Source organism: Carcharhinus amblyrhynchos, chromosome 25, assembly GCF_965287045.1.
Source record: "Carcharhinus amblyrhynchos chromosome 25, sCarAmb.v2.hapA, whole genome shotgun sequence".
In the NCBI taxonomy this organism is placed as follows: Eukaryota; Metazoa; Chordata; class Chondrichthyes; order Carcharhiniformes; family Carcharhinidae; genus Carcharhinus; species Carcharhinus amblyrhynchos.
Window position 1 is genome coordinate 4498475 of NC_137348.1, and position 23547 is coordinate 4522021.

General features: G+C 42.0%; 1 protein-coding gene across 1 annotated transcript in view; it reads right to left on the bottom strand.

Annotated features, from left to right (window-relative positions):
- abl1 (abl oncogene 1, non-receptor tyrosine kinase) overlaps positions 1-14819 on the bottom strand; it is a 180898-nt gene extending 166079 nt beyond the window's left edge. The window contains exon 1 of the mRNA XM_080211795.1: positions 13858-14819. Within this exon, the coding sequence (XP_080067921.1) occupies positions 13858-13990 (133 nt within the window). The 5' untranslated portion in view covers positions 13991-14819. The remainder of the gene's footprint in view (positions 1-13857) is intronic.
- Between the last annotated feature and the right edge of the window lie 8728 nt (positions 14820-23547).

The following is a 23547-nucleotide window of genomic DNA, read 5'->3' on the forward strand; positions in this document are numbered from 1 at the left end:
GTGCTTAACCTCTCTCCACTCACACTGTCTGTACCTTTAAGATTTGATTACCTGTAAAGACTCGCATTCCAACCATTATTTTGTAAATTGAGTTTATATCTATATATGCCCTGTGTGTGAACACAACTCCCACTCACCTGATGAAGGGCCAGTGCTCCGAAAGCTTGTGGTTTTTGCTACCAAATAAACCTGTTGGACTTTAACCTGGTGTTGTGAGACTTCTTACTGTGTTTATCCCAGTCCAACACCAGCATCTCCACATCACCCCAAGAACAACTTGTAATGGTGAAGGGTCACCTAGACTCGAAACATTGGCTCTATTCCCTCTCCAAGGATGCTGTTAGACCTGCTGAGATTTTCCAGCAATTTCTGTTTTTGTTTGTGAAATACACTAGTTTCACTGAAACAAGCTCCAATTACTTCTCTAGCTTGCTTCAACAAGGTTCAGGACTGATCCCCCAATGAATATCACACCTGCTATGGCAGATGTGCAAGTGCTCCAGCAAAGTTAACTGTTACACACAAGTTACTGCTGCTGTTTGGAGAAGCAATATTGCTTATTCTGATTTTGCTGGGCATTTAATTATAAATTCACCAAGCTGAGGTGTTTGTGGAAGGTTTTACGTTAAACCCATGAAACCAAAGGCACATCCTGCAGATAAATCTCATTACACATCTTCACAATAACCACAAAACCATAAATGGCAACTTAGCTCCAACATGACATTTCACCACCTTCCCTTTCATTGCATTGCCAGCTTTCACAGGAACAAAAACTGACATAAGGGACAAGTGTACGTGTGTGAAGGCGAGGGAAAGCGCACAGGGGAAGAGTGTACAGATGTTTTCCCTTTGGTTAATGCTGTTCATTTGTAATTTGTTCCAGTTCTGCCACCAGAAACATTAACTTTGATTCTCTTCACACAGTGACTGAGTATTTTCAGTTTTGGCTTTGTATTATAATTGTGTGTCTCATTTTGTTTTGTATAGAAGCTACAGTTGTACTCTCGAGAAACAGGAACAAAACAATACCTTTGTCAGTAAATAAGTTACCAACAGCAAAGGAAAAACTATCTGCTGTTACTGAGATATTTACAAACTAATTAAACCAGAGATTACACAACCATCATGACAATCACTGACAAAGCTACCACACTACCTGTGCAGTTAACTTATTTGGAATTCTCTACCTATTGAAGCAGTGGAGACTACCTCGTTAAATGTGTTTAAGTCACAGATAGATAGATTTTTGACCAATAAGGGAATTAAGGTTATTATGGGGAGCAGGCGGGTAATTGGAACTGAACCATTATCAGACCAGCCACGATCTTATTGAATGGCGGGGCAGGCTCCAGGGGTAGATGGCCTGCTCCTATTTCTTATGTTGTGTTCTAATGAAGCAAATAAAAATCCTTAAAATGAGCAAAATGTAATCATTGTAACTCTCAGATAGCATGTTCTCCGTGATGCATTTTTAAAGTTCTCAGCATAAGAAAGATCAGAGTTTAATCAATAACAAAAACATTGTCACAGGATGCGGATAAATACATCATCAACTTGTACTAACTGGAGTTTAAACTATTGATATCACAGCAACGGGAAGGTCCCGAATCACCAAGGTGGCACTTAAATAACCAAAGCTCAAGGATGCCAGAAATTGAGTGGATTTCCAGTCATTTTACAATTCATGTATCAAGTTACAGAGAATACATTTTAGATCCACAATTAAACCTAGCCCCCATTTCAGATATGCATGTAGCAGGGAAGAAAACATGTCATTCCAATTTATACAGAACACAGCACCAACTCAAGTAGGGCATGTGGCTGGAGCCTGGAAACAGTTCCATCCTGTTGTCCAATTATTTGATGTTCAATGACCTGAGTACACGGTACAACCAACTTCCAATGGATATTGAAAGCTATCCCTTTCCACTTTGGATCAACACACAAGGATTAACAAGGAAAGAATCAGTACTGTAATACAATGTAAGTGATGATCTTTCCAATAACTAATTATTAACACTGTTCAAGTGATCTGTAGGGAATACGAATATACATATGAATTAGGAGAAGAGTAGGCCACTCGGCCCCTCAAGCCTGCTCCACCATTCAGTAAGATAATAATTGATCTCATTCTAACCTCAATGTTCCTGCCTCCCCAAATATCCTTTCATCCCTTTGCTTATCTAGAATCTAGCTAGCTCTGCCTTAAAGATATCCAAAGAATCAGCGTCAAACACCTTTTGAGGAAGAGAATTCCAAAATCACACAGCACCCAGAAAAAAAATCCTCATTCCTGCCTTAAATAAGCGACACTTTATTTTTAAATTGGTCCCTAGTACTAGATTCTTCCAGAAGAAGAAACATCCTTTCCACATCTACCCAGTCCCTTCAGAATCTTACGTATTTCAATCAAGGTGCCTCTTAAACTTCTAAACTCCAGTGGAGAAAGCATGCCTTTGTCCTAAGACAACCCACCCAACCATTCCAGATATTAATCTAGTAAACTTTCTGTGAACTGCTTCAAATGCATTTACACTTTTCTCAAATAAGGAGACCAATACTGTATGCAGTACTCCAGATGTGATCTTACCATTGCCTTGGATAACTAATACATAATGTCCCTACTCTTGTATTTAAATTCCCCTCGTGGTAAACAATAACATGAAATTAGCTTTGCTGATTACTTACTGCACCTATGAACTAAACTTTTGCGATTCATGCACTAGGACACCCAGATCCCTCAGCATCTCAGAGCTTTGCAATTTCTCACTATTTAAATATTGTGCTTCTATTTTATTTGTCCTGCTAAAATTTAACTTCACATTTTCCTATATTTTACTGCATTTGCCAGATCTTTGTCCACTTGCTCAATCTATCCATACCCCTTTGCAGCCTCTTTATATCCTCTTCAGTAATAACAACGTAGTGATCTGTAGGGAAAAAATATGCAGAGGGGGTTGGGAAAGTTCAGCAGAGGGGGACAAATTGGATTGCTCTTTCAAAGAACCAGGACAGGCATGTGGGCTGAATGGCCCCTTTCAGTGCAGTGTAATTGTATGATCTGTGGACAACTACCATTGTAACAATTTCTTTGTATATTCCTTTAAACAGGAATGATATTAATCTAAAGCGTTCCAAGATTATTGAAAACACGTATCTTGGTCTACAAATTTGTGACCCAAGAGTAAAAATACAAATCATATACAGAAGTCCTTCATATGAAATATTAAATGCTTAATTCTGACATTTGGCTGGTTTGGTGGCATTAACTCATACCCATTTTCAGTTCTTTGACATCTTGACATTTTTTAAATTACTGCACACCAACAAATCTGAAACAGTGCTTGCTCCTTGGATGTTAACAAAATAGGTTTTTTAAACTTTTAAAATGTTGCGAAGCCCACAACGACAGATGAACCATAAAGTAAAAAGGCTCAAGATTTAATTTACTCCTCACTAGATTCATAATGAGTATCAACTCGATCCAGTTTTCCAAAATAACTTTCATATCATGTGTTGTTCACTTAGCGTGACCAGGAAGTGCATTGTACTCTGTACACAGAGGTCTGGTAAATGTCATCCACATATTTTGGAACTGATCTGCTGCTCATTACTTGCAAAAAAAAATAGTGTTTATGGGTAGGGGGAGGGAAAGTGTGTGGTTAAAGAACGCCTGTTAAGAATCTGTAGGATCCTCAAGTAATCAAAATTTATAACATACTGTTTTGAAAGAGCAATGACAAATGTAAAATTTTTTTTAACGGCCACTCGCAATGGAAACATTTATATACAACAAATCTTCTCAGTGTAGTGTACATTTCCACAATGAGGCTATTAAGATTGTGGACTTGATGGCAAAGTACCCGAGATCAAAACAACTTGGATTATATATTTAAGCAATTGTAATATGCAGGCATTGTTAACCCTTTACAGAAATGCCATAGATTTGAACTAATTATCTGAATTTGCCCCTCAAGAGTCAGAAGTCCATGCCCTTGGCTTGGCCACGCTTGTAGCACTGCACTCAGTTCTGGGGTGGGATTTTCCGACACTGCTCGTCCCCAAACCAGAAAATTTTGCCCCCCCATCCCTCCAACCACTACAATTCCCGTGATGGGTAGGATGGGAAAAATCTCCCCCCTGGTCTCCAAACTATAAAAATAGAAGCATTGGAGAAATGCAAATAACTTCATAAAAAATGGTACCAGAACTAAGAGGGTATGTTTATTGGGGAAGGATGAACAGACTTCCAGAATTCCTTTTCTTCAGAAAAGGAATAGTTGAGAAGACCTGATGACGGTCTTTAAAATTAGGAAAGGGTGTGATACGGTAGGCAAAGATGTTCCTGCGTATTTGGAGATTAAAAACTGAAGATTAGAAATACAAGGTAGTCACAACTAAATTCAATTGGGAATTCAGGAGAAATTTGTTTACTCAGAAAGCAGTTAGAGTGTGGGATTGACTACCACAGAGAGCAGTTGAGAAGAGGACAGATGCATTCAACGAAAAGCTAGGTGAGTACAAGAGAGAAAGGGATAAATAGATGTGTGATTAGGGCTACAAGAAGGCAAGAGGAAGGAGACTCCAACAGCAGCATGGATCTACTGGTCTATTTCAGTGCTGTAGATTCTATGCTACAGAACTAGGGCACGTAGTCGTCTCCAGTGCAAGTGCTCAGAGGGGAATTTGGAGGTGATGGTGTTTCTATGCACCTGCTGACCTTGGTCTTCTAGGTAATAGAGATTGATGGCTTAGGAAGCCTGGCATTTATATCAAAATACAATTGTGGGGAGACTTCTGCCAAAGAATTACAAACTGTGATCAAGATTTTTTTTTAAATTGGTGAATAAAGCAAAAGTAATTTCTGAAATGCTCTCATGCTGATTGTAGTTTAAAATAGTTACAATGGTTATTGTAAAGACTTTGCTTTGACCATCCCTATTAAAAATTTACTCAGTCAGTCAATAGAAAGTTACTCATGCTGCAGCAATCTAAACTAACAACCTCAAAGCTGCAGAATACGTTAGGTTAAAGGACGATGAAACCCAAATGGGAATCAGCTTCAAGAGGAAATGGGGGAGGGGTGCGATACTGGTGGGCCATGCATGCCACAATTCTGGTCTCCGACTCAAATGTATGTGGCAAATTGGGGCGGTAGAAGTAGGGAGTGTGCTGTTATTTACACTGTGCAAGTTCACATCATTGCAGAGAAAGTGATTTATTGCCAGTCTGACACATGGCTTTTATTTAATTCCACAAAAGACACATGGAACCACAGTCCTTTTTTCAGTATTAGCATTTCCTGGGCAGGGCCTGACACTTCTGCGATTTGTGATTCGTTTGCATCCCGTGGGGTGCAGTTTTCTCAGCGATCCCTGTCACTGTACTTCAAATTAACGACTGCAACAACAAACTGACACACCACGGTCTTTATTACTAGGTAGGCGGCAGCCACTTGAGTTATATTAAACTGATAAGCTCAGGCAAGTCAAACCCACTTTCATTCTACATCAGGTGTCACACTTGAATGTGATGAGAAATTTATCTTGTTGAACTTATTCTAGACAGTGAAAGTATCCACTGTATTCGGACCCAACTATCCTTTTACGGGTGAACGTGTTTTCTTACGCGTGCATCAATTTCTTACTTGGAAAGATAAGAAACTGGACTACAAAGCGTTGGGCATATTGATTATCAGCAAGTTTGAGAGCCATATGGCATAACAGGAGGCCATTCAGTCCATTGTCCTATGCCGAATCTTTGGTAGAGCTAAATAATTAGTCCCACTCCCACAGCTGCCTCCCCAGAGTTCCACAAATCTTTCTACATAGAGCATTCATTCATTTACCAACTTTCCTGTCACTAGAAATCAGTTGTCGTTAATTAATCAATCCAACACTTCAAGATTTTGGACATCTCTATTAAATCTAATACCTAGATGAATACTTGGCATATCATAACATTCAAGGCTATGGGCCAAGTGCTGCATGTGCGATTAGGTGCACAGGTCAGGGCATTTCATGAATCAGTGCAGACTCAGTGGGCCGAAGGGCCTCTACTGTACTGTGGTATTCGATAAATATCTCCTTATCCTTTGTTCTAAGGAGAACCCTGTTTCTCCACATTAGTGAAGTCTTTCATCCCTGGGACCATTCAACTAAGTCGCTTCTGCACTCTTTATGAAGCCTTGACTTCCTTCCTAGCCTGTGTCCAAAGTTAGCCACAATACTTAACCTAGGTGCTAACTTGCATTTAGTAAAGATACAACATAATATTTTTGCTTCTTGTACTTTGCCTGTATTTTAGAAAGCAAAGGATTTGGCATGCTTCTTTGAACAGATTTCTCAATTTGTCCTGCTACTGTCAAATAAGCTTCCTGGTCTCTCTATTCCTACATCTCCATTTCTAACATTGTCTCTCCTTACTCTTCCTGCCCAATGAATCACTTCACACATTGCTCTGTTACATTTCATTTGTTATGTCTTTCACCAGTCTACATCCTCCTTGCTACGACCCTATTGGCCTCTTAGCAAGATTATCCACGCAAAGACTTGGACTTGTATAATTATTTTCATGACCCCGAACATCTCAAGTTTTTTTATTGATCCTCAAGCAGTTTTTGAAGCATAGTCACTGCTGTAATGTAAGAAATGCAGCAGCCAATTTGCACACAGCAAGTTCCCACAAACAGCAATGCAACAATGACCAGAAAATATATTTTGGGACGCTGCTCGAGGAACAAATATTGGGCAAGACACCCGAGAGTACTCCTGTACTCTTCAAACATAACACCATGAGATCTTTCACAGCTAGCTGAAAAGGCAGAGGAGGGCGTAATTCAATGTCTCACCCAAAAGACAGCACCTCCAACTATGCAGCACTCCCTCAGTACTGCAGTGAAATGTCTGCTTTGTCTTTTGTGCTCAAGCCCGAAACTCAGAACCTCCATGATTCAGAGGAAAGAGTTATCCCAACTTAGCCACGGCTGACACACAAGACCACCCTTCATGTGTTTGCCAGCACCCAGATCCATCACACAATTCATCAGTCTTCATGTTGTCAGGCTTCTCTAACACAAAGTCTTGAATGAATCAGATTCGCCCCAACTGAATATGAAGAAAATCCTCACTACTGTCAACAGCCCAATAGCTGCCTTGCTGATGTGTTTTATCCATTCCTTGCTCATGCTTTAATTCTAAGCCAAACATGAGAATCTTGGCACCTTGTCAGACCCCAAACTGAGATTTAAATCCTACATTCTAACCATTACAAAATCACTTACTTCCACCTCTATCGTTGGGGGAGTATCTGTGGAAATACTGAAAGTAAACTATTACAACCCATTCACAAGGTCACTGCAATGTCAATAATCAGTCAATTATAGTGAATATATAGTGGATATAACTCTGGTGGAAGAGAATCTGAGCAGAGGATAACTATCTTAAGTGATAATGTCTCAGCAATAATACAAGGGTGTCAGAGTATATGAGTGTTGAGGGCAGGTACAGAGTGAATTAACTAAATACTGTACAAAACACAGCTCTTCATGGCCCTGAGAATGGTGAGAAACAAAAAAAAACAAGTCAATGGTGTTTTTCTGTGCAGTGGCAGGGCTGATGCGCAACAAAGGTAAACTCAAGCATGGCAATAAGGGGTGAACGTTATGGTGTTTTAATGGATTAATTCTGCACATCAATAAACGTTTATAAAACTTTTTCTAACAAGTGTAAATGGCTGATGAGGAATCCATGAAATGCTACGATCTGTGGAAGGAGTGGGCTGAACAAACTGAATAGATTTTCTTCTTCCAATACCTTTCTGCTTTCAGGAGTTACTAAAAGAAACGTCATTCTACATGTAGATTCACTGGTTCTTATCAAAATGTGCTATGCTCAGGGCCAGAGTTCTGTGATGCTGCTGTACTAAGGACATACCAAAATAGAACATAATATACTAATCCTGCTTCCGTTGATAATTCTGTGAAAGAAATACCAGGAAAAACTCATTTGTATCTATCAGAATACTAGAAATTGAGCCAACTGCCCACGTTTGGATCTAACTGAAAAGGAAGAAGCTGCTTTGCCATAGCATCTTTTTTGTTTTATAATGCAGAGTTTTTTTGGCAAGTCACGACAGTCAAGAAGCACCTGAACACTAGATCAGCTGCATAATATTCTGCAATGTATGAAGAAGCATTCAAAAAGCAAAATTCCCAAAAAGATATCTGCATTCCTCCAATTCTGGCCTCTTGTACATCCCAATTTTAATCAATACACCATAGGCTATTTCAAATAGCAATACAGTTAGTCCTATTTGGCCACATCGCTGAAACCTCCCCCGTTTCGATTGTTCAAAGAGGAATTGGATAAACAAAGAATACAGCATGGGAACAGGTCCTTCGGCCCACCAATACATGGATTCTATCCCGCTGTTCACTTCCCGTACACGTGTCCATCAAGATATGCCTTGAAAATTGATAACATGCCTGCTTCCACCAGCTCCACTGACAGTGCATTCCAGGCACCAAATGCCTGGAATGCATTCCTCTGGTTATAGGCCCTCCTGCCACCTGAAATAATTTCTTCTTATTTGCTCCATCTAAAACCTTTAATGGTTTTGAACATTTCTATCAAATCTCTTGTTGACCTTTCTGCCTTAAGAAGAACAACTACACAGTTTCTCCAAGCTCTCTGCATCATTGAAGTTCCTCATCCTAGATTATGGGGGCTACCTGCTGTGTCTGGAATATGTGAAATATCATCTAATGGATGAAATGAGAGTACAATTAAAACGTGGCAAGTATATGTAGGCTGGCTTCAGCATAAATGTAAACAGAATAAATTACAATGGAAAATGATTGACAGAATGAAAGTGCAGGTATTAATTGATCTGCCACTTGCTGCATGTGGGGATTTGGGACCATGAGCTATAACTCAATTGGTTGCACTCTTGCCTTGGAGTCATAAGGTTCTGGGTTCACATCCCATTCCAGGATGAGAGTACAGAACCCAAGGACAAAACTCCAGTATGGTTCTGATGGGGTGCTACACTGTTGGATAGCACATCCTTCTGATGAGACATTTAATTGAGACTCCATCAGCCTGCATGGGTTGATGTAAAAGTTTCCATGACACTATTTTGAAGCACAAAGAAATCCCACAACACCAGTTTAAAGTCCAAACAGGTTTATTTGTAGCAAATGCCCTAAGCTTTCGGGACAGTCTGTCCCTTCGTCAGGTGGCTGGGAGTTCACCATGACTATTTTGAAGAACAGTAAGGGAGTTTTCCCCTGGTGCCCTGGGCAATATTTATCCCTCAATCAATACCTCAGAAAACCAGGTTATCTGGTGAGTATCACATGGCTACTTGCGGGAACTTGCTGTGCACAAATCAGCTGCTCTGTTGCCTACATTCCAACAGTGACTACACTTCAAAAAGTACTTAATTAACTGTAAACGTTTTGGGATGTCCAGTGTCATGAAAAGCACTATATAAGTACAAGATTTTTTTTAAAAGCTAAATCTCAAAATCTACTTTTTGACTTTTATTTGAGAACTCTCTAACAGTAAGGGCAGCACAGTGGTTAGCACTGCAGTCTCTCAGCGCTTAGGACCCAGGTTTGATTCCTGGTTTGGGTTGCTGCCTGTGCAGAGTCTGCACGTTCTACAGAGCACCGGTTTCCTCCGGTGCTCTGTTTTGCTCCCATACTCCAAAGATGTGCTAATTAAGTAAACTGGCGTGCTAAATTCTCCCTCAGTGCACAGACATCAGAGTGTGGCGACCAGGGAATTTTCACAGTAACTTCATTGCAGTGCAAATGTAAGCCTACTTGTGATGAACAAAATAAATAAATGTTTCGTTGTCAGTCAAAGAACAACCATAATGACTGAGCACTTCCAGTGTTGAGTGCCTCAGGGAGTCTCTAAGGGGTTAAATAGGTGTCCCATACTTCAGTATTAACCAGAATGCTAGCTGAAATTAACATTTTGTTACAATAATTCATCTTCTCCCCAACCCCATCATCCGGTATTCTTACACTTGTATCTTCATTCCTTTTCCAACAGAAGGCATAAATGGCTGGCATAGACAACACACTTTTCTAATGCCTGATTTTGTCTGGAGATTGCAACATCATTGAACATGAGGACTGTGGTGAGATTGTTCTAATTTAAATTTGTACATTGAAACCACAATCACCTTCCTACAGGACACATCCAATGAAAAATTAGGCAATCAGCAACAGCTAATAACCCTGCTTAAGAACCCCAAATCTTCTTTATATCGATTAACTTCTTGGAACGTAGGAACAGGAGGAGGCCTTCTACCCATATAGCCTATTCCACCATTCATTTACAACATGGCTGATCTGCATCTTTATCTGTTTTGGCTCCGGATTCCCAATATCCTTGCCTGACATAAATCTATCCATTATGGTTTTGAATGGTTCAGCTCTTCCCCACACCCCCCTCTGTCAACCTTAAGAGCTTTTTGAAAGCCACTGGAAGCAGTGCAACTAGAAAGGATGAAACCACCAGATGATCTGTAAATACCTCTCTAAATGGCTGGTCAGATAACTGGGTACATTTAACCCCATATTTATACTACATGACTGGTAACACTGACTTTCAGTGATGAGCTTTAGCTCTTTGAATCATAGATCTGATCATTTTAAAGAGCCTTTAAAAAAAAGTCACCTTTTTCTACGCAGTTTCTTTTGTAACTGCTGTTTCTCCAACATAAATCACAGCAAAGGTTATATATCATATATAATCGTACAACTTGCATAACCATGTGGCAATGTGCAAGGAGTACCAATCAAGCGGCTGCTCAATCTTCAATGTCTTCACTGGGGAAGGCAGGAGCAAGTGGACCAGTGCTTGGTGCTGGAAAATATGTTTTTTCTGTAATCCGATTAAACTAGAGCAATAAGCCCTGCACGCAGAGTTCTTAAACTCTTGCCACCTTCTGCTCATTCCCAGTATGTGGGTTGCATCCCTCCAGGTTAACAGTGTGCATGTGCCTTAACGTAACGGAAATTCGAGCAGTAAGAAACTTTCAGCAACCTGGCATCAAGGCTGTTCAGTGTTTTATTCATTCATGGGATGGGGGTATTGCTGGCAATATCAGTATTTATTGCCCGTCTGAGCAGCTTTGTACACCATTTTTGAGGGCAGTTTAGTGTCAAACACATTACTGCAGCTCTGGGCCAGGTCAGATAAGGACAGAGACTTCCTTCCCTATAGGACATTAGTGAATCAGATGTTTTTTTAATAATATTTTGGTAGATATTACCAAATACCTACTGACTCAGATCTACTGTCTACTGAGTACTGAATACTGAGACAAACGTTTCTTCAATTTTACATTCATTTATGAATACAAATTCATGAAAAATTAATCCACTGGATTATGAGTCCAATAACATAAACCACTTTGGTACCACAGGATCCCTACAGTGCAGGAGGCCATTCAGTCCATTGAACCTGCACCGACAACATTCCCACCCAGACTCTATCCCTGAAACCCCACATATTTACCCTGCTAACCCCTCAACACTAAAGGACGATTTATCATGGCCAATCAACCTAATCCCCACATCTTTGGAGTGTGGGAAGAAACTGGAGCACCCGGAGGAAACCTGCACTGACACGAGAAGAATGTGCAAATTCCACACAGTCACTCGAGGCCGGAACTGTACCGGGTGCCTGGCGCTGAGAGGCAGCAGTGCTAACCACTGTGCCACCATAACTAATTTGATTTCTCTCTATCAGGAACTCAGGTAAACAGAAACATGAGCACAAAAATCTGGGCTCTCTCACACACACACATACGCATACACACGCCTGCACAGCATGAAGGGAGAGCTACACAGTTGGAGGTGCTGCTTTTCAGATTGATTTGAAGCTCTGTTGACTCCTTCAAATGGGAATAAGAGAACCCATGTCACTATTTTAAAGGACGGCAGAGAAATTCTGGCCAACATTAAGCCCTCAACCAGAAAATAAAGAGTGAATATGGCTATTATTGCCTTGTTGTGTGTGGGATCTTACAATGCACAAATTGGCTGTTGCCTTTCCTACAACAGGAACCACACTTGAAAAGTATTCCATTGGCTATAAAATACTCTGGGACACTGGAGCTCAAATAAGGTGTGATAAAAATGCAAACCTATCTTTCTTTCATCTGCATATCTAACATATTTGATCCATATCCACCAGAGATGCATCCCAGAATTTTCCAGTCACCCACATAGAAATTATTTCCTCAGATCCATCTGAAGGCAAATTGGCCTGGCTCAGCCAATCCTAACTGTTAGGGTGTATGTGTCATTGAATGCTGTCACTCGAGTTAACTAAAGGTATTAGAGTGATGTGGTGTAGTGGTTCATGACAGAGAACTAATAACCCTGAGGCCCAGGTTAAAGCTCTGGAGACATCGGCTCAAATCAAACCAAGGGAGCTGATGGAATTTCAATTCAACAAAAAAATCTGGAATATGGAGCTAGTCTCAATAATGGTGACCACAAAATATCTCTGATTATTGTAAAGACGCATTTGGTTTATTCATGTCCCCTTAAGGAAGGAAATCTGCCAGTCTTACTTGGTCTGGCTTATATTTAGTCCAGATCTCCAGCAATGCAACGGATTCTTAACTGCCCTCTGCAATGGCTTAGCAAGGCACTTAATTCAAGGGTAATTTGAGAAGGGCAACAAATGCTGGCCCAACCAGCAATCCTCTCATCCCATGAAAGAACAAAGAAAAAAAACTCAGAAGCATATTATGAGGAATGGCTAGATAGAGGCCTTAAACATTATGAAAGGATTTGATAAGATAGAGATGATGTTGTTACTTGAGCAGAAAGCTAAAAACTCTGGGTCATGAGGAGCTTATAAAGATAAGCTCCTCATAAATGCAATACAAAATTCAGGAGAAACCACTTTATACCAAGGAGTTAGAACGTGGAACGCACTACCACAAGGATTGTACAGATGCACTCATGGGAAGCTAGATAAGCATATGAGGGAGAAAGAAATAGAAGAATACCTTGATAAGATGAGACAAAGAAGGATGGGAGAAGGCTCATGCGGAGTATAAACACCATTGATTAGATTGAATGGTCTGTTTCTGTGCTGAAGACTCAATGTAATTTTATGCAACACAGTGAAAATCACGGAACAATTCCATTGGAGAAAAAAAAGCACAACTGTCTAAATTAAAGAGTTCCTCACTGTGCTTTCAAACTATAAAAAGAGGATATACTTTGTACTGAAAGTACTCCCTCTAGGTTTGGCTTCTCTGCTTCTAGAGTATGTCACCCCCAAAAGCACTTGTATCATAAAGCAATACCACTCATTGGTGGTGCTGTGAGATTGCTTCTAATAAAGTTTTAAAAATAATTGCTTGACGCAGAAAAATCTCCAACAACAGTGAGTAAATAACCTCAAATGGAAAGAGTTCAAATCTGGTTGAAGTACCTTTGCTCTCCCTCTCATTCAACAACTTGCAGCAGCAACAGACTCAGAAATATGAGCACATTAATGATTTGAAGCAAGCAGCCACAACACTGCTTATGATTAATGGGAATAATTCCAATTTTCAAAGGAAAAGTGGGTCGAATCACCAAAAACATCAACAGATCTTTCAAAATTCTTGCCACAATCCTAGAATTTATTTCCATGTGTTGTTCATTTCCAAGTCCAGGACTTAATCCCAGCCCCCTTTCCCCCTCCCCTATAATAAAACAAAATTTAGATTGATCGACTTACACGCTTGGAACTATATTTTTTTTGTTTGACAGAGGGAGATGATTGCCAGCGACAATCTAATGTCTTCAATTATCAGATATCTCCTTACCGTGCTCCACAAATACATTGAAATGCTGAGCTCCATGTTTGGCTGCTTCTCTCCTTCCTCCTTTAATAAAGTGCAGCGCAGGGAGAGTCGGCCTTCTTTGGTCCGCAAGAACTTTGCCTGGTTGTTGCCCCATAAATTAACCCACTCCAGGTCCAAGCAATAAAAAAAATACAAAAATATATACTCTTTTACAATGGAAAGCGATGGGGATAAGAGGAGGATTTGGCAAGAGGAGCAAGTGCAGCAAAGAGGGTCCCAGGCTCTGGAGGAGGGGGGAGTCATAGGCTGGGACAGAGGGAAGGGGTCACAAGCTAGAAAACAGAGGAGTTGTTCAGAAGATAGGGAGCAAAGAGAGGTCACAGACTGGGGTAGACAGAGGGTGTCAAACACTCAGACAGTGTGGTGTCACAGACTATGGGTCAGGGAAGGTATCACAAGTTAAAGGTCAGTGAAGGGGGGGTCAGGAGCTTGGGGGTCAAGAAAGGGTCCCAGGCTAACGGTCAGTGAAGGAATGGGAGGGCACAGGTTAATGGTCAGTGAAGGAGTGAGGGAGTTACAGGCTTGGGGGCCAGGGAAGGGGGTCACAGGCTAATGATCAGTGAATGAGTGGGGGTGGTGGTCAAAGGCTTGGGGATTTAGGGATGGGGCAGACAGTCAAGCTAGGGATCAGGGAAAAGGGGTCCCAGCCTGGGACACACAGATGGCTGAATGCTAGGGTCAGAGAGGGTTCACAGGCTGGGGGTCAAAGTTCCCAGCCCGGTTGTGTGGAGGGGGGGTTTAATCCTCCAGGTTTCCTCACGGGGCGCTGTTTCGGGCCGTGTCCGTTCCCACCGGGTCCCCTTCACTCATATTTCTCTTCATGTTCCCCCCGGGGAGGTGGGGGCGAAGCGGGGGACACGATGGTGAGCTGGAAGCCGCTGCCGCTGTGTCTGTCCCGCTCCCTCAGCCGGAGGCGCCCGCCATGTTCGGGGCAAGCGAATGGAGGCCACGCACCGTGCGTCTGACGCTAGCACGCAGCCGTCGACGTCAGCACGCACGTGCGGGGGGGCGGAGCTCCATGGAGTTTGGGTAAGAGTTGTCTTCATCACTCCCTTCAGCTGGGACAAATCTTCACCTCTTGACATCTTCAGTTTTAAAGTTTATTTATTTGTGTCACAAGAAGGCACGGTGGCACAGTGATTAGCACTGATGCTTCACAGCTCCAGGAACCTGGCTTGGGTCAATGTCCGTGTGGAGTTTGCACATTCTCCCCATGTCTGCGTGGGTTACCTCCAAGTGCTCCAGTTTCTTCCCATAGTCCACAAATGTGCGGGTTAGGTTGATTGGCCGTGCTAAAATTGCCCCTTAGTGTTCTGAGATGTGTAGGTTAGAGGGATTAGTGGGTAAATATATGGGAGTAGGGAATGGGTGGGATTGTGGTCGGTGCAGACTCAATGGGCCAAATGTCCTCTTTCTGCACTGTAGGGTTTCTATGATTCTATTCTGTGAAGGCTTACATTAACACTGCAATATAGGAGGAATGTTAGTAAGTTTGTAGATGACACCAAGATTGGTGGCATAGTGGACAGTGAAGAAAATTATCTCCAATTGCAACTGGATCTTGATCAATTGGGCCAGAGGGCTGACGAATGGCAGATGGAGTTTAATTTAAATAAACGTGAGATGATGCATTTTGGTAGATTGAATCAGGGCAGGATTTACTCAGTTAATGGTAGGGCATTGGGGCGAGTTACAGAACAAAGAGATCTAGGGGTACAGGTTCATAGCTCCTTGAAAATGGAGTCACAGGTGGACAGAGTGGTGAAGAAGGCATTCGGCATGCTTGGTTTCATCGGTTAGAACATTGAATACAGGAGTTGGGACGTCTTGTTGAAGTTGTACAAGACATTAGTAAGGCCACACTTGGAATACTGTGTACAGTTCTGGTCACCCTATTATGGAAAGGGTATTATTAAACTAGAAAGAGTGCAGAAAAGATTTACTAGGATACTACTGGGACTTGATGGTTTGAGTTATAAGGAGGGGTTGGATAGACTGGGACTTTTTTCCCTGGAGCGTTGAAGCATAAGGAGTGATCTTATAGAGGTCTATAAAATAATGAGGGGGGAGGCGTGGATCAGCTAGAAAGTCAATACCTTTTTCCAAAGGTAGAGGAGTCTCAAACTAGAGGGCATAGGTTTAAGGTGAGAGAGGAGAGATACAGAGGGGCAATTTTTTCACACAGAGGGTGGTGAGTGTCTGGAACAAGCTGCCAGAGGTAATAATAGAAGCAGGTACAATTTTGTCTTTTAAAAAGCATTTAGATAGTTACATGAGTAAGATGGGTGGAGAGGGATATGGTCCAAATGCAGGCAATTGGGATTAGCTTAAGAGTTTAAGAAAAAAGGCAGCATGGACAAGTTGGGCCGAAGGGCCTATTTCCATGCTGTAAACTTCTATGACTCTGTGAAGTTATTGTGAAAATACCCTAGTTGCCACCTGTTCAGGTACACTGAGGGAGAACTTAGCATGGCCAATCCACCCTAACCAGCATGTTTATTGGATTGTGGGAGGAAACCGGAGGACTGGAGGAAACCGAAGACACGGGGAGAACGTGCAGACTCCATACAGACAGTGACCCGAGCCAGGAATCGAACCCAGGTGCCTGGCACTGTGAGGCAGCAATGCTAACCACTGTGCCAATTCCATAAGCTTCGACTTTAGCTCATCTCTTATGAGGCAGTTTATCAAGTGACTTCTGCAAGTCCATATACATATCAATCATAGACATTCCCATGTTCAATACAGTAGTCTCATTTTCAAAAATCTTTGGAACTCTTTTCCTGAAAAGATGGTGAATGAGTCTGAATATTTTTAAGACAGTGGTGAATAGGTTCTTGGTAAGCAAGAGGTGATAGGTTATCAGGAGTAGGCAGGATGCTGATTTAACGATACTATCAGATCAACACTAATTTTATTAAAAGATGGAGCAGATTTGAGGGGCCGAAAGGCCTTTTCCTGCTCCTTGTCCGTATGTTCATTAAAAATTCAATTAGGTTTATTAGGCATGTTCTACCCTTTAGAAACCTAAGTTGGTTCTCTCCGATCTATTAAAGAAGTTCCAAGGTATTCAGTCAGTCCACCTTTAATTAGACTCGGGTAATTTCTGCACAACAGATGTTAGGCTGATTGGCCTATAATTCCCGGTTTCCTTCTCTCATCTTTGTTTAATCGTGGCATGGCATACATGATATTCCAATCTAAAGGAACAAATCCTGAATTGAAAGAACTTTGGAAGATTGAGCATCTGCAATATTCTCAATTATTTCCTTTAAAACCTGAGGTGAAAACTATCTTTTTAGTTTTTTTTCACTTACGAGTCACAAGTCGGCTTACATTAATGCTGCAATGAAATTACTGTGAAAGTCCTCTAGTCACCACACTCCAGTGCCTGTTCGGGTACACTGAGAGAGAACTTAGCATGCCCAATGCACCTAACCAACACGTCTTACAGATTGTGGGAGGAAACCAGAACGCCCAGAGGAAACCCAGCGGACACATGAGAACATGCAAACTCTGCACAGACAGTGACCAAGCTGGGAATCAAATCAAGATCCCTGGCACTATGAGTCAGCAATGCTATGGAGTATAATGTCAGCAAGTGTGAGGTTATCCACTTTGGCAGAAATAATAGTAGGAGGGATTATTATTTAAAAGGCGAAAAGCTGCAGCATGCTACGGTGCAGAGGGACCTGGGGGTCCTTGTGCACGAGTTGCAAAAACCCAGTCTGCAGGTGAAGCAGGTGATCAAGAAGGCGAATGGAATGTTGGCCTTTATAGCGAGGGGGATAGAATATAAAAGCAGGGAGGTCTTGCTGCAACTGTACAGGGTACTGGTGAGGCTGCAGCTGGAGTACTGTGTGCAGTTTTGGTCTTCGCACTTGCGGAAAGATTTATTGGCCTTGGAGGGAGTGCAGAGAAGGTTCACTTGGCTGATACTGGAGATGAGGGGGTTAGCCTATGAAGAGAGACTAAATAGAGTGGGTCTGTACTCGTTGGAGTTTAGAAGGCTGATGGGGGGATCTTATAGAGACGTATAAGATAATGAAGGGGATAGATAGGGTAGAGGTAGAGAGATTCTTCCCACTTAGAAAGGATAGCAGGACTAGAGGACGCAGCCTCAAGATAAGGGGGGGGCAGTTTAGATCGGACTTGAGGAGGAACTTCTTCACTCAAAGGGTGGTGAATCTCTGGAATTCTCTGCCCATTGAAGTGGTGGAGGCTACCTCGCTGAATATATTTAAGTCACGGGTGGATAGATTTCTGATAGATGGGGGAATTAAGGGTTATGGGGAGAAAGCAGGAAAGTGGAACTGGTCCACTTCAGATCAGCCATGATCTTATTGAATGGCGGGGCAGGCTTGAAGGGCTAGATGGCCTACTCCTGCTCTTATTGCTTATGTTCTTATGTAACCACAGTGCACCACGCCAATTTTCTAGATTTGTCTCTCTTTAGCATCAATACTTCCCTTAACAATAAAATTTGCTTACACCAATTATGGTGAATCTCGGTCTCAAAGTCAACATTAGTTTCCTTGGGAATATGGAATGGCCCACTGAATATTTGGACTTCAGTCATGTGGAGAGACTGAAGAAGCAGGATTTGTTCTCCTCAGAGCAGAGAAGGTGAAAGCGAGATCTGACATGATGAAGGGTTTTGATAGACCACATAAGGAAAAAAAAGCTTTATAAATCCAAGTCTTTTGAACTGTGAAAGGATTTCATCCTGCAGAGGAACTTGAGATAGTTAAGAAGATAACCTATGTAAAAATGACAGAAGGACTCCCAGTTACAGGCAAAAACCCGAGAATCGTTTAAGGAAAATTGAAATGCTGGACTAAGATGGAGTGAAGTGGGGAATTTGAAGGTAGCTCTGGATAGATGAATGAGGTTGAAGGTGAGCAGAATGGCTTTCCGCATTAGAAATATCCCATGCTGTTGTTGGTTACCATCAATGTCTTTCACTTGATATCATCCAACTGAGCTCAGTGAGTCATTAGCCAATGATTTACAGGGACTGTATTAGACAAAGTCCATTCTTGTTATGAGCAAATCCAGGATTGTGTCTGTTGGTCTGGGGGTGTGAGCTTTTGCTTTTCCACTTGTGCAAGCTGTAACTCAGTGACCTTGGTCATTTGTGGCACAAATGAGGTGTGGATTTGTCTCCTGTTCAGAGATCATGCTCAGTGACTGCCGTAGGATTTTGGGGAGTCCACATTGAGGTTCATTATGGACGCCTGCCATTCAAATTGTGTTGTTGTTTGTTGTTCTGCACTCATTACCCTGAAATGAAAGCAGCAATTCTGCATCTGTAAAAAGGGAAGATGGGTTCGTGGTTAAGGAACAGCGTCTACACCAGAAACATCCGGAAACAATAACCTTCCCTTTCTTTTTGGAGACCTTGACAAACCTGTTCGGAGAATCATGCAATACAAAAGGAGGCCATTCAGCCCATTATGACTGTGGCAGCTCTTTAAAGTGTTATTCAATTAGACGCACTCATCCTTTTTTTCCCTATAGACCTACAATTTTTTTCTTGTCAAGTATTTATCCGATTCCCTTATGAATACTCGGATTGAATTTCTTCCATCTTTTCAGGCAGTGCTTTCCAGATCATTTAAAGAAGTCCAAGGGTCCCCCTTGCCCCCAACGTCTTTGCCGATCATCTTAAATCTGTGTCCTAATTTCAGCCATCCTGCTAGTGAAAAAAAGGCTTACATTAACAATGCAATGAAGTTAACTGTAAAATTCTCCAAGTCGCCACAGTCCGATGCCTGTCTATTCATTCACTCTATCAAAACCCCTGATAATTTTGAACACCTCCATTAAATCTCTCCTTAACCATTGCTGCTGTGGGGAGAACAACTCCACCTTCTCCAGTGTCTCCATGTATCTGAAGTCTTCATCCCTGATACCATTCTGGTGAATCTCCTCAGTACCCTCTCCAAGTCCTGGACACCCAGTTATTCCATTGAGAGTGTATGATTAGGGTTCTTCTTTTCACCAGGAAACTTGTCGCAGATGTAGCACCTCGTGGTTAAGACCAATGACTGCCTAAAGCTCAGAGGAGCCTGCCCTTCGACCAAGTGGCACCCAGAATTGGACATTTCCTGCTGTGCATCCCCGGCATTCGTTTTTAATTTGCACAATATCAAGTCCAGGATTTGAATCAGGTCAGCAATTATTTTTATTCAACGTATGTATGAGTGTGGTTTTGTGGTTTGCCGTCTTACCCAATTTGACAAAATCCTCTGCTGATTTATTCAGTCACTGTCTATTTCTCTTCCTTTCTGAGGAGGTTTGACAGGGTCGATGCTATTCGGCTGTTTCTGCTACACTGGAGAATAGAAGTTGGGGTCCCAATCTCAGATGATGAGGTTGGCCGTTTTTGGACTGAGATTTGGAGAAATGTTTTGCTTGGAGGGTGGTGAATCTTTGGAATTCTTTACCTCAGAGAAGTATGGATTCTCAGTTGTTGAATATATTCGAGACTGAAGTGAATATTTTTGGACACTAAGGGAAGGAAGGGAGAGGTGGCTCGGGTGGATGGAGGGTGAAGCTGAGGTAGGAGTTCAGGCATGATTTTATCAAATAGCGGGACAGTCTCGAAAGGTCATATGGCCATTTGCTGCTCCTGTTTCTTGTGCTCTGGTGGGCTTCTCATTTTAAAGTTTATTTATTAGTCACAAAAAAGGCTTACATTAATAATGCAATGAAGTTACTGTAAAATTCTCCTAGTCACCACAGTCCGATGCCTGTTCAGGTCAATGCACCTAACCAGCACATCTTTCAGAATGTGGGAGGAAACCGGAGCACCCAGAGGAAACTCACGCAGTCATGGACAGAATGTGCAAGCTCCACACAGACAGTGACCCAAGCCAGGAATCGAACCCGGGTCCCTGGCGCTGTGAAACTGCAGTGCTAATCACTGTCCTATTCCAAATGTAGAGCAGTGTCTGTAAAGTGGTGATGGTCAAAATGGTTTAATGAAAGAAAATTAAGAATAAATTGAGGAGGAAATGGATTATCTGAACCTTGAAACGAAGCTTCTTTTCACGGGATAAAGAACAACCATTTTCTGTCTCGTCTCAACTTGGCTCAGTTCCCTCTGAGTCAGAAGGTTATAGGTTCAAACTCCATACTTCAGCATGAGCACATAATCTAAACCGACATACCACTGTGATACAGAGAGAATTGCGTGTACATTTGCAGTAGTGTCTTTTTAAAATGAACTGTTAATCGGGAGGGTGCAGGATTTAGGTACATCAGGCAAACTTCAGTGATGTTTGAAGAAGGGCAGGACTGCTGCTCTGGCCAACCTTCCTGCCCTGCCTCTGCACAAGCAGAAACTGGTGAATCTGTCATTCAACTCATTGCTATTTGTGGCAACTTGCTTTGTACAAAATGGTTGTTGCATTAACCTACATAGCAAAGTTGCTCCCTGTACACAGAAAACTGCAGAATGTTTCTCAGAGTTATAATAGGAGTGACAGAAATATAAATCTTCATTCTTGCTACTTTCCTCACAGATAAAAAAAGGCTGATCGAAAGAGTGAAGGGGGAAGGAGTAACACCATTATTGGTTAATCTTTCATGAACGAATCAATGAAGAGCTCCAGTCAGATAAAAATACAATTTTTGAGCCAGTTTTCTTTCTCATCCCTCCTTTCCTGTTTTCTCTTAACCTCTCTCCCTACCCTCTCTCTCTCTCATTTCTCCCACCACTCTCTCATACCTTTTCTCTCTCCTTCTGTCTCTCTAATAACATCCCCTTTAGCACTACTCCTGGTGACTCAGTCTAACTTTTTCTGTTCAACTCTACGGAGTGGGGCTGTGAAGCCACAACTTTCTGAGGTAAATGGATGCCCAGAGGGTCACGGCAGACATTCACAAAGTGCTGGATCTGTGCAATCCAGTGGCAAGTCAAACAGTATCAGTCCTAATGCTGCGCTTTCACTGTGAAGAAGCCGTTTTATTTCAGGAGAACTAATTTTTGAGCTGCTCGAAAAAGTGAGTTGGCCGCCTCCGTGGCCATAGAGTCATTTGAGAAATTATTTTGGACAGATGCCCACAAATTCTACTCGATTGTTTCATTCCCTCTCTTGACCTTCTTTGGTTTTATTCAACAATAAAACAATGACATTCAAATGTTTCACCATCAGGGTGAGTGTATTACAAACACCATGCGTGATTGAATCAGAAAAAGAAAAATAACTTGATGTAGGGAAAGGATTTTTTGGGGAAAGAGCGGATGAATGGGGATAGTTTTGAATTCCTTTGACACCAAGTTCATCACAGACATAATGGATGTGATACGTGCTTGTTAGTTTCCATGGTTCTCACTACTTGCATTCTGTCAATGATTCCATAGCTTGTGAGAGAAGATGTCATCATTACATTAATCAGTTTATTTTCACATCCTAAGTCAACATACCTGAGGCTTACAGTGTCTGGCTTGAACTGAGATGAGCATTTCAAATAAAATGAGTCAAGATGATTCAGGATATCATTCCTTTTTAATTATGTTTTTCCTTCCTATGTGCTACTGTGCCACCCTTCCTATTGGGCGGTATGGTAGCACAGTGGCTAGCACTGCTGCTTCACAGCTCCAGAGACCTGGGTTCGATTCTGGCTTGGATCACTGTCTGTGTGGAGTTTGCACATTCTCCCTGTGTCTGCATGGGTTTCCTCTAGGTGCTCCGGTTTCCTTCCACAGTCCAAAGATGTGCGGGTTAGGTTGATTGGCCATGCTTAAGTTGCCCCTTAGTGTCCTGAGATGTGTAGGTTAGAGGGATTAGTGGTTAAAATATGTAGGGATATGGGTGTAAGGCCTGGGTGGGATTGTGGTCGGTGCAGACTTGATGGGCCAAATGGCCTCTTTCTGCACTGTAAGGTTTCTATGATTCTATGAATAGGGTGATCAGAACTGTACACAGTATTCCAAGTGTGGCCTTACTATGTCTTGTACAACTTCAGTAAGATGACCCAACTCCTGCATTCAGTGTTCTGACCAATGAAACCAAGCATGCTGAATGCCTTCTTCACCACCTTGTCCACCTGTGACTCCATTTTCAAGGAGCTGTGAACCTGTACTCCTAGATCTCTTTGTTCTTCAATCTACCAAAATGCATCACCTCACGTTTATTTAAATTGAGCTCCATCTGTCATTCATTGGCCCACTGACCCAATTGATCAGGATCCCATTGCAATCCTAGATAACCTTCTTCATTGTCCACTATGCCACCAATTTAACCATGCCTCCTAAATTCTCATCCAAATCATTAATATAAATGACAAATAACAGTGGACCCAACACCAATCCCTGAGGCACACTGCTGGTCACAGGCCTCCAGTTTGAAAAACAACCCTCTACAACCACCCTTTGTCTTCTGTCGTCAAGCCAATGTTGTATCTAAATGGCTACCTCACCCTGGATCGCCTGAGATTTAACTTATGCAACAACCTACCATGTGGTACCTTGTCAAAGGCCTTGTTCATGTAGACAACATCGACTGCACTGCCCTCATCTACCTTCTTGGTTACCCCTCCAAGAAACTCAAATTCGTGAGACATGATTTTCCACTCACAAAGCCATATTGACTGTCCCTAATCAGTCCTTGCCTCGCTGAATGACTATAGATCCTACCTCTC